This window comes from Prosopis cineraria, unplaced genomic scaffold, assembly GCF_029017545.1.
Source record: "Prosopis cineraria cultivar Desert tree isolate PC_DT_omini unplaced genomic scaffold, ASM2901754v1 PC9, whole genome shotgun sequence".
Lineage (NCBI taxonomy): Eukaryota > Viridiplantae > Streptophyta > Magnoliopsida > Fabales > Fabaceae > Prosopis > Prosopis cineraria.
In genome coordinates, this window is record NW_026555340.1 from 27,965,989 (window position 1) to 27,981,449 (window position 15,461).

At 34.1% G+C, this 15,461-nt stretch overlaps 2 protein-coding genes across 4 annotated transcripts; both read right to left on the minus strand.

The window, feature by feature from the left end:
• Positions 1-1,363: 1,363 nt before the first annotated feature.
• On the minus strand, positions 1,364-7,906 carry LOC129320451 (uncharacterized). Of its 3 annotated transcripts, XM_054965913.1 has the most exons (6): positions 7,306-7,645; positions 6,988-7,120; positions 6,682-6,857; positions 5,021-5,331; positions 3,702-4,430; positions 1,364-3,405 (listed from the first exon to the last, which is right to left on the minus strand). In XM_054965913.1, the coding sequence occupies exons 5-6, from the start codon at positions 3,913-3,915 to the stop codon at positions 1,541-1,543; spliced, it is 2,079 nt and encodes a 692-aa protein (XP_054821888.1). In that variant the 5' UTR covers positions 3,916-4,430; positions 5,021-5,331; positions 6,682-6,857; positions 6,988-7,120; positions 7,306-7,645; the 3' UTR covers positions 1,364-1,540. The 3 variants fall into 3 exon arrangements, with proteins under 3 accessions (XP_054821888.1, XP_054821889.1, XP_054821887.1); XM_054965914.1 differs by lacking the exons at positions 6,988-7,120; positions 7,306-7,645 and adding an exon at positions 7,815-7,906; XM_054965912.1 differs by lacking the exon at positions 6,988-7,120.
• Positions 7,907-13,551: 5,645 nt separating this feature from the next.
• LOC129321077 (uncharacterized) lies at positions 13,552-14,984 on the minus strand. Its single transcript, XM_054966804.1, has 2 exons — positions 14,262-14,984; positions 13,552-14,188 (listed from the first exon to the last, which is right to left on the minus strand). Exons 1-2 carry the CDS (start codon positions 14,454-14,456, stop codon positions 13,943-13,945), a joined length of 441 nt encoding a protein of 146 aa, XP_054822779.1. The 5' UTR covers positions 14,457-14,984; the 3' UTR covers positions 13,552-13,942.
• Between the last annotated feature and the right edge of the window lie 477 nt (positions 14,985-15,461).

A 15,461-nucleotide genomic window follows, 5' to 3' on the forward strand; every position in this document is an offset into this window, starting at 1 on the left:
TAAGAAAAGAAACATTTTTCTGAAAGCATTTTAATAGAAATGGAAAAAAAAAAATAAATTGGAACTGGAATTTGAATAAAAAAAAATGAGCCTGGAAATGTTAAAAATTAATAAACTCCTCCATCCTCAACATCATCCTTGTCGGCTCAACAACATCGAGCACGGATTTGAATCTTCAACATCAAACCCAAAACAAACATAAAAAGACCGAGAGTTTGAGACTAGGAAGAAGATGATGGAAATGCAAGAGGATCTTTTCATTTTTGATCGAAGAGGAAGAAGCGGATCTGTAATGCCAAAGAAGATGCCGACGACAAATGATCTGCAAACGGAGGGAGGACGTAGAGCGAGGAAGAGTGAGGAAGAAGAAGAGGATCTTGAGATCTGCGACGAATCTGACGGCGGTGGAAGAAAAAGAGGCAGTCATCGCCGGTGAGGAAGAGAATCGTCGAATAAGGAGAAGGTAGTGCTCCCCGGATAAGAATGGAGTGGTCGCAGTAGAAACCTGTGACAAGTGCTCGCTGGAGAAGAAGGCAAAGGTCGCAGGGGGTGCTCGCCGGAAAGAAGAAGAACAGGGTGTTGCCGTCGGCTAGAGCTTCTGGAAATTTGAGGACGTCGAACCAATGAATGAAGGGTGGGGGCAAATCTGGAAATTTGAAGAAATCTCAGGGATATTTTAGTCAGGAAAAAAGGAAAAAATTACATTGGCTGAGCCAAGAAGCCTGATTGTTTGGAAATTCATTTCTCAAAACCCAAACTCATCTCATGGCAGCCAGCTGCAGGAGACGAGGTTTCCAATTCTATTTCGATATCTCATAACCCATTTCCAGCGAACAAAACAGGATTTAAGCTCTTCGTATTTGCTCGAAAAAAAACACCTCTTTGGCGCAGATTAAGAATGATTCAATTCAATGTAACAAAAAATAGAATAAAATTATTCATATTTTGAATTTGAAGACATTTGCTTTGGGCAACAAAGTAACAAACCACAATACAAAGGGGGTGTAACTACAAGGTGCATCAAGATTGAAAATCTCTATTAGAAAAGGTATCACATTTATTTCTAAATCAATTTTACTCAATGCGTTTTAACTAAATTAATTTTGCCCAAAATCATGCTTATAAATCAAGTTTATCTTTTACCCAGATCTCATATAAACCACCATTAATTCCTAAAATAATTATAACATAATTATGATTTGGTTCTTCAAAAATTCATAATTTTATGTAGGTTAAAACTTGGAAAGGATTTTTACCAAAAAAAAAAAAGACTTGGAAAGGATTTGGTCCCTAATTAGTACAACATAACAAACCCTCAGTAAAGTTCTAAATATGAATGCAAAGATGCTAAGCAGCGAGGAGGTCAAACAACAGGGTAACCAATTGGATCATCCATCAAGCAAGCCAGATGGAAAAAAGTTCTTACATCTCCAACCAAAAATATACACGATTTTTTCCTATCTATCTGTTAACATGTATACATTATTATTTATGAAGGAATTTACAGGACGATCTTGAAACTCATTCAAAATCCACTGTTTTAGATTCGTTTATAACATACTTGGCCCCAAAAAACCTGAGGATCTCTGGCAGGATATCTCTTTCCCCTAGGCTTTCGGTTTCCCTTTCCCCAGCTGATTAAACCTCTTTTCTCAATTCCCAATTCAACGCCACTAGTTAGCTGCTGCTTCAAAAGCAAGCCTGTATTGTTGGAAACCAAAGCAGTGGACCTTCTCCTTCCTCTGGCCAATGCATTTCTGCCCGCACCTCTTAGAGAAACTCTTCCTGAGTGAGCACCAGCAGCTTCCATTAGACCCCCAATGGTTTGAAGATCCTCGGTGACCTCATATCTAGACAGAGAGGTGAGACTTGGTAGAATTTCACTTTGAAAGTCCTTTTGCCGCTTTGCCTTATTTGCCCATCCCTTCCTTGGCCGAGTTGGCGAAGTAGATCCACCTTCTTCCTCTTTCAGGCCACTGCTCTTTCTGCAGCAGTCTAAGAACTTAGTTTCAGTCAAGTTTAAGGTCATAGCCTCAAAGTAATCAATGCCAGCTGGAAGAAACTCCTCATGATCACTGCCATTACCAGTGAAATCTGCCTTAATGCCATTCCCAGGATGATCAATTACTGAGGAGGCAATTACGGCGAACCAATGAAGAGGACTACTCATAAAAGATTCAGAAGGCGCACAGGTGATCATTTGGAGATCGTTATGGCCCACAGATTCTGATATAGACACCAAAGCCTCTGCTGCAACTCTGACTTCCTCTAGTTGCAACTCAGAACACTCTTGTCCTGCCAATCGATATTGCGTCTCAAGCTGGTTTTCATCAGATTCTCCTCTGGGTGGAGAAGATTCCTTGTTTTCAGGACTCACAGGTGCCTGAAAATCAATATCAACAGGCGAGTTCTCATCCTCATTCATGGATATATTTAAGTCAATGATACCTGCTCCACAATTAAGTTTTCTTTCCCGTTCATTCTTTGTCAAATTCTCTCCAGAAGTTATCTGATCTCCAAAGCCAGGCACATGATTACGAGGTAACTCAATATCAGATACACAGCCCTTCTCAATTTCCTCAATCTTCTTGTTTTTTGTTTGGTCCTGACAGACTGTGGAGGGGGAAGCATGAAAAGAATGCTGCTCTGAGGAAGCCTCCAGATCTACATTAATGTTACGTGCATGGATCTCCTTTCTACTACAGTCTCTTGCCTCAGTATTCATTAATTCAAACCCATGTGTAATTCCAGAATGACAAGGTTTCAAAAGGAAAGAGTCCGTCCCGGTAGAGATTTTATTTTCTTCACAGGGTTTTCCTTTGGGTAAAAGATCTTCTTTAACGTTTTGAAATGCTGCTGTTTCAGAAATATTTGCAGGCATAACATTTAAGTTTATGTTATTAGAAGTCTCCACATCTTCAGAATCCTTAACACACTTCCTAAGCTCATGGCTGGTTGGTGAGCTTTGATTGGCAAAGCCGTTTAGATTGTTGGTAAGAAATGATGGTGCATCAGATGTTTTGGATCCACCGGAAAAGCAGCTCTGAAGAAAGTTTTGGCGATCCAAATGAAAGCCACATTTAATATTTGTACACCCATATAACTCATCTCCAGTAGGCCCAGGTAGCCTTGTCAATGGCTTAGACCTCTGATCAAACAGTTCAGAGGTGCTAAAATGAGGCAGTGCTTGAACTACTGTTTGGTTTTCAACTGTGTCAGCTCCAGATGTTCTCAAAAAAACTCGTGGAGGAATCCTGGAACTTATCACATCTGGCCCAGAGAAGAGCATATAAGGATCACTGCTTGGTCCAAGCAAGCTGGCACTCATTGGACCCTTCGTTGTTCCTACAAAGCACTCTCCGCCAGAAAACTTTCTTTCCCTCCAGGGACTTTGGTTAATTTGATCTGAGAAACAAAAGCACAGAAGGCTATCAACTTCTTAATAAGTAATTCAGATGAAACATATAGCTTTTCTGAATTAATCACTTTAGCGAAAGAATCCTAGACACCATCTCTTTACCCATTAAAAAAAAAAAAAAGGATTTCATCATACAAAACTTGGAAAAAGTGGGGACAACAAGGATGCGTACGGCTAAAATAACTGTGCAAAACCTGCACATAGACTGACTTTATACAGCAATTGACTGGTGAAAATAGTGAAGTATAATAATTGCCATGCAATCTCAAAGTCAAAGTCTCACCAGCATTTATCATATGGTACAGTCGTTCCTGTTTCTTCTCCTTCCCTAAGGGTTGGTTGTCTGAACAGACTTCATGATCCTGTCTTTTATAAGGATTCCAGAGTACATCATTGGAGATATTATGACCCCTTCTCATGGACAGATCATGAAAGGTGCCCTTCCTGTGACTGGTAGGGCCATTTAGATCATCAGACTTTACAGTTGCCTCTTTCATGAGTTGAAATGGTTCATTTAAATTGCTAAAACCATTAGAGTTAGCTCCATATGGTCTCTTATCACTGTTACAACAGCCTGAGAAACCCCTTCTAAAGCATAAGCTGAAACCATGGGCAATTTGGAAACCATTTCATCTTCCAAAGACTTGGTTTTTTCACTATCAATGTAGTCATCAGCAGAAAGATGGAGATCCAATAATTTATTGCCAGCTTTCCTGTTTTCAGAATGTGATGGTTTGAAATCTTTTGAACATCCTTCGGTTGGAAATAGAGCAGAAGCAGAATATATTTGCCTGCTGTTTTCTTTCCCAGAGCCCAGTGACATCTGGATGCTTTCAGCAGCTATAGCAGATGTTTGACCAGTAGACAATGGCAAGTAAGGCGTTTTAGAAGATACATGAGATGGGAAAGAACTTGACCATGATGTCCCCGAACTTAAATGCTTATCAGAACTCCTTTTAATGTCATCCATTAGTTCCTTCTGTCTCTTGTAAAGACGGTGCAGCTCTTGAATCTGATCAGCAAAGCACAGTTCAGAGACTTAAAAATAGTTAGGAAATTAGTGAGGTTATAACAATAATGGAAGATTAAATAACTACTATAAATGCCAACCAACCATAATATTAATGAAATTAAATAACGACAATTAATTCTCAAGATCATTGCAATTAAACTTATTATGGTTTCCTTTTGCTCCTTAATTTTATGGTCACTCTTCCAACATGTACAAGATAATTCTTTGCATGTATTTTATTCGGTTCTAACACACAGTCCCCTTCATCCATTAATTCTAAAAGCAACCACATCAGATCTCAAGGGGTCACGTCATTCTCCATTTCAACACACTACATAGACTTGTCACATATGACATCAGGATGTCAAGACTCAAGAGGCGGTTTCACAATGGCGGACAGTTTCACATCAATTGTCTGGTTTAGACAAGAAATCATGCATATTACAAAGACAATATTCAATAATAATTAAAAAAAAGTTACGGCAAGCAATTGAGTGAAAATATGAGTATGGATGAAAATTCAAAATGATAAATCTGATTATAATTAGACATCAGGAGGCAAAGGTCATGAGAAAATATAGATAACATACTTGTTCCCTAAACATGGCTTCATGCTTGAGTATTGTCTGTTTCACTAGTTCCTTATTGTATTCTAAATGGTAAACCAGTGATGATACTGGCAAGGAACCATTGCTCGAGTGATCATTCGGTATTTCAATGTTATTATTAGATGAGGTCCTTGTGCTGCCTTCTGTGCCAAAGATGAGGCCCCTATGAGAGTGATATCCTGGGACTGTGCCATTGCATTGCACATTTGCACCCATACCCAACAATGCCATCATGGAACATGTAGAGATAACAATTTATAACATGGTACCCTCAGCTCCAATTGAATGAAAACCTGTAACAAAACCAAATGTAAGTTACTTGTTCTGTTGTTTAAAAAGTAATAATAATACGCCCCAGAAGAACATCATTTTATTTTGGTTTGTATCATGATTGTTAACGGAAATACAAGAATGCCAATTATTATCTGAAGTGGTGTCTCTGGACAATACATATGTGAGCCACGAAAATGAGGAAAAATTTTAAATAGGATGTTTCACATATCTTAAAATGTCATCATCCAACAGTCAAGTCAACAGACAAAATTTGCATACACAGCATAGTTCTAGAACATTGACGGTTTCATGCACCTTTTAGCAATCAGATGCTTTCCAAAGAAACAGGACATTTTTTTGTTCTTGTCGCCGAAAGCAAGGACATAAACATTAGATGCACAGTAATTTAATAGCGACAAATTAATATGCTAACAAAAATCTGAAACATGCCTCTCCATTCTTCTATCATCTTGTTTATACGTTAAAGATTATATAGATTGCACAAACATACTCTAACATGGAATGGAAAGAGCGTATACTCTCCAGATGAGAGATATCCAGACATGACCAAAACAATCTATCCCACTCAACCAAACATGTTGTCTAACAACAACTAGCCCTAAAAAACCACCCTCCCCATCCCCAGAAAAGAAAAGCATGAGCTTAATACAATTTATAATAAGAAGAACAAAGTGCAGAGCCGCTAAACAAAGAGGTGACTTCAGAAGAAAAACACCGTCAGAAATTTAGAAAGGAAAAATGGATTCATTGAAGAACATTAGGCCCTGCATGTTGCTTAACCACAATTGAAGTGTCTTCGACACAAATCCTAGATAGATATAACAGTTCACTCGGCATATTTATTTTGTATTAAAGGTACTAAACATGAACTAGTGAAAAGCTCATCATTACTTTAAACGAGCACAGCTGCCCTCTCAATAAAAGATTTGAATTCATTCCAGACTACAAACAAATGCTTTGATGCAGGACAGTAGCCAAACTTTTCAATGAAGATAAAAGTATCCACGTAAAGAACGCACATTTATCTCCTTCCATAAACAGAACTCATTCCGAAATCAATATTGGTAAATGTCATTGGTCCAGATGAAGATTTAGACAACAAACTGAGTTTACAAATGGCATCCATGGCATAAATTGCAGCCATAAGAAAGTTTAGCAAACAAGCGCAAAGGAGGATCAGAATGATTCCACCCAGCAATTAGAAGTTATAACAAGAATTGGAGTCCCAACCCTGTTAAAACTCGTGAGGCTTATGGAAGGAAAAAGACGAGAGGAAATAATTCCCTGAGGATAGAATTATGCTGACGACCCGTGAAACCACCAGAAAAATGTCATGAAACAAATCTTACCAGCAAATCACCTTTTGCAGCAGAACCAGATGCCCAAAGAATCCATCACAATGAATAAGCCACCAAAAACGATAGTTCTCATCCTCCGAAATTAAGAACAAGACCTGCTGATTTGCTCTTGGGGAAAAACTGAAAGCAACTTCAATCAAAATCGTCCGATAACCCGGAAAAAGTATCTGGACGAATGAATGGAGAATGTATGAGAATCGCATTCATGCAGTGAAACTATCAGAGAATCCGATCGAATTTTACAAATTGCAGGAGGCAACCAGAAAGAAAAAAAAAGTACAAGCCGATGGAAATTACATTAATTTATGACATTAATTGAAACCTCTCTTTTGCAACTGGAACGCTCTTACAAAGCGAGTGAAGAAAAATGCCGATACTACTGAACTCGAGTACATTAGTCACTGACTCAAATCGGAATCGTCCTTCGGAACTGTTCCAAAATGATGAAGAGTCGTTGAAAAGTACCGATTTCGACCACAAAAACTTATCAATGATCATTCGATGCGAAAAAAAAAAAAAACCCAGCGCAAATAGAAGAAAATACCGAAAATCAGAACAATCCCATCCGGAAAATGTTCTTTACGCACGGAATCCAGAAAATCAATATAAACTTACCCGAAGAAGAAATCTAATTCTAGTCACCTCTCCAAAACCCAACAACGGAATCACCACTCATTGTACCTCGAAGCTTGCTAAGTAGCAGAAACAAAATGAAGAAAAACAAAAACCGCCGAATGGGAAGCCAGAAATCCGGAAGCAGAGCAAATGGCCCAAAAAAGCTCCAAAATCAAAAAGTAAATCTTTCAGAGAAAATGGGAAAAGCAGATAAAATGGGGATTTGGATCTGCTGGGCCATTCTCTCTAGGAAGATATCAGAGAGAGAGAGAGAGAGAGAGATCCCAAGAATGAAATCCGCTGAACCAAACGAAACTTACATGAGAAGGGACATTAAAGTTGTCAACACCCTCGTCTCTCTCTCCTTCGTCGCTTTCTTATTTATGTTTTTTTCTGATTTATTTTAACACTCTGTGAAAAAAAAACAAGCACGTATGTAATGCAATGTAATGCAGCCTCTAGATTCTCTCCCCCATATTTGTTTCTGGTTTTGTTAAAGAAAAAATTACCAGTATCAATCCCCACCAAAATGAAGAAGAAATCAAAGATCAAAACCAGACATCAGTCCTGCTGCACAGTCTCCACCTCTGGTTGCCCCAACAAGAATCAAAAACGTTATCTTCTCTCTCTTTTGTTTTGGCGCAGAAAAAGAAAAAACACGAATCTTTATTCTTCAAAACGACCTTGATCCTTCCAAATTAATTTTTTATTGGGATTTGCTTCATTCTTTATTGGTTTTTTTTATAATTACTTTATAGTAGTCAGCAGTGGTCCCACTTATTTATTTATTCAAGCATATGCCGCATGCAAGCTCTATTAATTGTAGTGACATAAATGGCTCCTATAGTTCACCACAATTACCTGAATGACCACTGGACATCTTGCCTTGGTTGCAATTTCTTCTGATCTTTTGACCATTCTGTGTTGCCCCTATGGAATCAGCTAATCAAATCGAAGCAACTATTATTAAGGAAAGGTGAGACATTGTAATCAGACTGTATTAGCTTGTAATCTTATAAGTGACTGTGAGGAATCTATTTTGATTACTTGATAAATCTACAAGTTGAAATTATTGGTGGGAGTATCCAATCTTATCATCCCTTATGTGTACTTTTCATTTCTTCTTCTTCTTTTTTTTTTCCAAGTCATTTATCCATCACAGAACTCAGAGTCTCGCGTCATTATATACTCTGTCCAACTTTTTTAAATGTATTTTTTATTTTAGGAAATACTCTACAAACTGAGATTATTAATAAGAACATTTATAAGTTTTTTTTTAATATCACTATATTACATTTATTTATATTTATAATTAACATGTAATAGATCGATATAAAGAGTTTTAAATGAGGGGCAAATTTATGTCTTAAATGCATCTTACATTTGGTTGTTTTGCTTATAAAATGAAAAAAAAGAGAGAGAAAAGAAATCATGCTTAAGATTTGCTCATAATATATAAAATTTATTATTAGGATAAATTTGATAATTCTAGACCTAAAAAAAAGTAACTCATACAAGGGATTGTTTTAAATTAATAAGGTTAAAACCTAAATTCTTCTTAAACAAAATTAAATCTCTTTTATTCGACCAGAGTATACACGTAATGATTTGATGTGCAAGTACTTATTTATTATTAATAAGAATTGATTTGATTTGGTTAACATGACAAACTTTATATCCAATTAACCTAATCACTTTAAATAAAACGAAACTAATCTAATCTAAACGGCATTTAAAACTGTAGGCATTGGATTCAACTGATTGATTAATTTTTAATAGAGATAATTATGTAGGTGGAGATCATAAACCAACGTCACACACTCACACGTATATGAAATAAAACAGATTTTTTTTTTTTTTTGCATCGACATGGTTGAATTGAATTCCACATGGGAGGAAACTTCAAATCTTGTCTCTGTCTGAAGTTACCGATCTGTTCCTTTCTTCGCCTCCTCGTTTTTGGGTCTTAATTGTATCATGTTCTTTTCTTCTCTTCATGACCAACCCTGTTCATCATTCAGCTTAATCTAGCCTGGTTAATTAATTTATTAACATTAATTTAATTCTTTTTTTTTATTCCTTTGCTTTTCAAAGGAGTCAACGTATAACAACTGGTCTCTATCTGGGACTGGTTAGAGCAGAATGTGAGGAAGTGAAGATTTGTTCCCAAAAATATTTACCAGCCATCATCATCGTCAATATATATCTACAAATCTTATAAAATGAAGATGATTGGTTATAAATGTCTTCTCTTTCATTGATCTACATACTTTTTGTATAATGTTAATGTTAATTATTCTCTCTCATTGGCCCATTAATTTTTGTATAATTAATTTAATTTTAATCTAATATTAATATTACTATTTTATTGGTTGATGTGATTGAATGTTTTTTCATTGGTTAGCATAATTTAATTTATTTTTTTCATTTATTTTAAATGATTTTTATATTTTCACTGGACAGGAGCATTAAATTAAATTAATAAATAAATAAATATCTAAATCTTGTAGGATGAAGGTGATTGACCACAAATCTCTTCTCTCTCATTAGTCGACATATTTTGGTATAATATTAATTATCCTCTCCAATTGGTCCAATAAATTTTGCATGATGAATTTAATTTTAGTATAATATTAATATGAATATTATTATTTCATTAGTTGATGTGATTAAATATTTTTTTCTAATTGGTTGATGGAATTTAATTTATTTTTTATTTATTTTAATTGATTTTTTTCTTTTTATGGGATGGGAGCATTAAATTCTATTTCAAATTTTTCCTAAATCATCTATCATGGAAGAATTGACTATGTTGTTTTTCACGCTCTCGAGTTTTGTTAAAGAGTTTTTGTTCCTAGTATAAAAAAATTTTTGTGTCTCTCAATCTCATATGCCCTAATCAATGATTGATTAGCCATTCTCTTAAATAAATTTGTTGTTGATGGTAGAGAGTTGGGCGGTCAGGGTGGTAGAGTTTCATGCCTCTTTCCATCAACGTATATCTATAAATCTTGTAGGATGAAAGTGATTGGTCACAAATAACTTCTCCCTCGTTGATCAACATACTTTGGTATAATATCAATTATTCTCTCCTATTGATCTATTAATTTTTATACAATCAATTTAATTTTAGTCTAATATTAATATTATTATTTCATTAGTTGATGTGATGGAATGTTTTTTCTCATTGGTTAGCACAATTTAATTTATTTTTAAATTTTTTAATTGATTTTTATTTTTTATGAGACTGGAGCATTAAATTAAATTAATAAATAAATATTTTAAATATTTAAATCTTGTAGGATGAAAGTGATTGATCACAATTCTCCTTTCCCCCATTAGTCGTCATACTTTGATATAATACATTAATTATTTTCTCCAATTGGTCCAATAATTTTTGTATGATTAATTTAATTTTAATCTAATATTAATATGAATATTACTATTTCATTAGTTGGCATGATTAAATATTTTTTCTAATTAGTTGATAGAATTTAATTTATTTTTAATTGATTTTTTTCTTTTATGGGATAGGAATATTAAATTCTATTTCAAAATTTCTCTAAGTCATCTATCACGGAAGCATTAACTATGTTGTTTCCATACCCTCGAGTCTCGCTGGAGAGTTTTTGTTCCTAATACAGAAATGTCTTTGCGTCTCCCAATCTCATATGTCTTAATCGATCATTAATCAGTCATTCTCCTAAATGAGTTTGTTACCGATGGTGAAGAGCTGGGCGGTAGGAGTGGAGGAGTTTCACACCTCTTTTCGACCAATGTCAGGGAGAGAAATCTTGTAGCTTTAATCTGATTAGTCAAGAAAAATTGACTCTCATTGCATTGCTTAATAGATTTTAGGCTAATATTAATATGAAAATTTTTCTTAGTTCATCAATGAGATTTAATTTATTTTCTTAATTTTTATATATTTTCAGTTTACTTGTATTGGAGCATTAATTCAAGAATAGTCCTATTTTCAAATTTTTATGATTATTAGCATTAACTCCATCCGACTATCTTTCTCCATTTGCTATATTTTCTCATGCATTTTCAATTTTTTTAATCAATGAAATTTAATTTATTTTTTATTTTTCATGTATTTTCAGTGTACTTTCACGGGAGCATTGATTCAAAAGCAATCTCATTTTTAAATTCCCTTGATTGTTAGCATTAACTCCATCCGGCTATACTTTTACCGTGACTATACTTTTCCATGCCTTTTTAATTTTCCTAATCAATAAGATTTAATTTCTTTTTCTATTTTTCATGTATTTTCTTGATTTGTTATGCTCAATACTAATAAACTTTCATCAACTATCATCCATAAACATTATCTATAAAAAGAAAAAAAAGAAAATAAAAAAGTTTAAGTTTGATTTGAATTATCAATCCTTATTTTGTGATCTTGACCCTTCAAACCATACATGTTTCACCATATATTTTGTATTGACAAGATAATGCGGTGACTTTTTATCTTTTCACATAAAAGAAGTGAGGCAAAAATGATTTAGCAAACAATACATATTCAATTCTTTTACCATATATACAAGAAAAAATACATCTCTCCTTCTCGATGAAGAAGAAATAAGAGTGTATTTTCTTATGCATTTTAAGTACAAATTCATTTTATTCCTTCTGACCTTTTAATGTGTATAATATTTTTAAAAAATTTAATAATTTAAAATATTAGCAATAAATTTTAAATTTAGCTAAAGACAAGATATGTACAAATGAAATATTTAAGAAGGAAAATGATTGAATAGAGAAACTTTTAAAAATTTAACTATATATTAAATGTGTCAAAATTAATTACATGAATGATATTTATTTTAAATTTTTTAATTTTAACCCGTGTAATGCACTGTTTAATTTTTTAAGTCTGCCGTGATTATCCCCACCATATTCATCATTGGGTTTTATAGCAAATTATTTCTTGAGAATTATTCCAAATGCTAAAAAAATTACTGACTAGTGGCAACAGCTTTCAAAAATATTTCCTGTGTGTCGAAATATTCTCCTAAATATTTCTGAGATTTTATTAAAAACTTCACGACAGAATGGCGTGAAATATGTTTTTTTATTTATTGTACATAATATGTAAGAATTTGAAGTCCCAAAGTAAAAAAAAAAAAAATCATGGGAATGAAATAATAAACGGTCATCTTCCTGATGTTTCTAATGCGCCAAAGTTCTTATTTGTAATAAAATTCTCATTGATGAAAATTGACTTGGTTAAAATTTTAAACAGGTATTTTTATCTTTAAAATTGATTTGTTTAAAATTTATAAAAAATAAATAAGAATTTATGACTTTGAAACATCGCATGTGGCTGAAAATTTAAATAAAATTAATCACTGGTGATGGGGTTAAATAAAAAAAGGAGTTAATTCCTTTAAAACAATATCTAGAATTTTAACATTGCCCTCTAAAAAATACATATCTTTCTTTTGGTAAAACATCACACTTGAATTAAAAGTTTTAATACTCATAAGATTATTGGTTCAAATTCAGATGCTAATGTAAAGACTTTGTTTATAAACCATCTTTAAGTAATCTTATAAGTATTCTTTAAATTTGAAGGTGTGCCCTAATTGTCTAATTGAGCCTTCAAAATTCCACTTACATAGGTTTTTTTTTTTTTTTGGAGGGGGGCGGGGAGATCGCACTTGAATTTCAAAGAAGGGCCATCCCAAATATTGGGCCTAATAATACTTATGTTTGATATGATAGAATTTTTTCCGTGAGTAGAAATTTAGATGATGATTTGATTTTATTTATAAGATAAATTACAAAATTTGATAAGTATTAATTTTTTTGAACATGCCCTTATTTTAATTTATAAAATGAATTGTTATTAATATTGTCTTTTCTATTAAAAGGTTACAAATAAAAGTAACATTAAAATAAAGGTTTAAAAATAGAAGTAATTTATGACAAATTAATTTAGTTTGATTAGCATGTGAGAATTAAATAACTTTGCCCTATAAATAAAAACTGAGGGAGTGCCTGATATTAGATGATTGTACAAATAAATAAATAAATTTCAAGCACCTAACACGCGAATCTATTTTAATTCAAAAAATATGCACATTCATGCCACACACACATCTGGTACATGACTGCTTGAATTAGTTGCTTACTCAAAAGAGAGCCAAATGGAGAAGGTTTTGGTTATTTCTATCAAATCAGTGATGAAACTAATGATTTTGCTGGGAAAGGAAAAAAAAAAAAAAGGAAAGCATCTGATAACAGAAAGACCAATTTTCTTTTACATCTTGAACTGATTCCTGACAAAGGGGTAAAGGAATAGGTGGACTCAGTTTCAACTCTCAACCTCCACAACTTTAAAAGAAAGGCAAGTTAAAACAACAACAAACAAAAAGGAAAATTACAGAGATGCCCACTTTCATAAACATCACAGACACATTAAGAAAACGACAGTGAATGCTCATAAACTAATTGCGCAGGTAGGTGGATTTCTGTGAAATTCCCTAGAACTCCAAACAACTAATGAAAGCTCATGAAACTAGGTGCCTCGGTAAATTTTTCTTGCCTAAAACAACCACCTCTGATAAATCTTTATTAGCTCATTCATTCATCCATGACACATCTAGCTATTACATTACATTACATGTATCTAAGAAGAAGCTTTGTTGGTTGTTTGGATTTTAACAGGATATTTCTTGGCATTCTTGACAATCTTAGTGAGAGCAGCTTGACCAAGATCAAGGCCACACACATCTGCAAGACGAACCAGATAGAGCAGAACATCAGAAAGTTCTTCTTCTAAATGCTCTTTATCATCTCTACTCCAATTGGGTAAGCCCTTTTCTACTTCTCCTTTCCACTGGAATATCTCAGATAGCTCTCCCACTTCTCCTACCTGCAAAACCACACCACAAAATCTTCATAAAAAAGAACCCATGTGAATCTAATCAGGTTTAAGCAGGGCTTACAAGAGCTAAAAGCAGGTTTCTAGGACTGTGATACTGATCCCATCCTCTGAGCTCAGCAAACTCAGCAAGCCTTCTGCTAATTTCCTGAAGAGAAACATCTCTGAGAGTTGCTGCAGCTCCATTAGAGCACTCCATGCCTGTGTCTAATGAATCTCTTCTCTTGCTCATGCTTGGAATTGCAGCAGCCCCATTCATGTCCAATTTATAGACAGCTTGAGACTACAGGTTGTAGAGAGAGAGAAGGAAGAAATTTTCTAACTGATATATGCACCAAGTGTTACTAGTGGAGGAGTACTTGAGTGCTTTTGTTTTGTGTTTGGGAGTGGGACAGTAATCATGTGAAGAATGGCTAATATGTCTACATCTTTTCCATCAATGACTTGAAATCACTCACACACACCCACCTGATTAATGTTTAGCCTGAAACTCACTGTCATGCCTGCCTATATACGCATGTGTCCCCTATTTTTCTGTACAAGAGTCATGCTCTGTTCCTCTCATCATCCTACATAGCTCGTTTTGGATTTGTCTTTCCCTTCCAACTTGATAGGTTTTGTGTGAGAAGAAACGACAAAGAAACCAAGTAAACTTGCCATTAATGTTGCTTGAGCTTATCTAGTTGCGCGAGGATTTAGACAGACTATCTTCAGGTAATGAAGCGGACTGTGAATCTCAGGCAGTTGCGTTTCCAAGAGGGAAGAGATATGAACAAGTAGCCTACCAAATCTACAAGATTGGGGACATCTATAGGATTCTGGAAATTTTGGTATTGGAATGTGTCTACTCTCGAAGAATTTGTAGGGTAATAAAACAAAGCCAATCCCCTATTTTGCTAAGGCAAAGTGAACCCTAAAGATTTGAACCTAGATTTTCTGTTGTCGCCTTATTTGGCATGCGAAAAAATTATGAATAAAAGGAAATTTAACTTGTGAAATTATTTTGTATCATTTTTTAGAAATCTAATTAATATCCACAAACAAACACCTAGGTGATACTCCCTTCGGTTTCATTTATAAGTCCCATTTTAAAAGATTCATTTGGTCCCATTTATAAGTCATGATGCATCTTTTTAGATAATATTTGAGAGATATTTTCAAAATTACCCTTCATGAGAGAGAAAGGGTAACAAGACATTATTTTTTAAATTTGTTATATAGGGGCATGTTTGAAATTTTACTTACTTTTATTCCTTGTACTTTT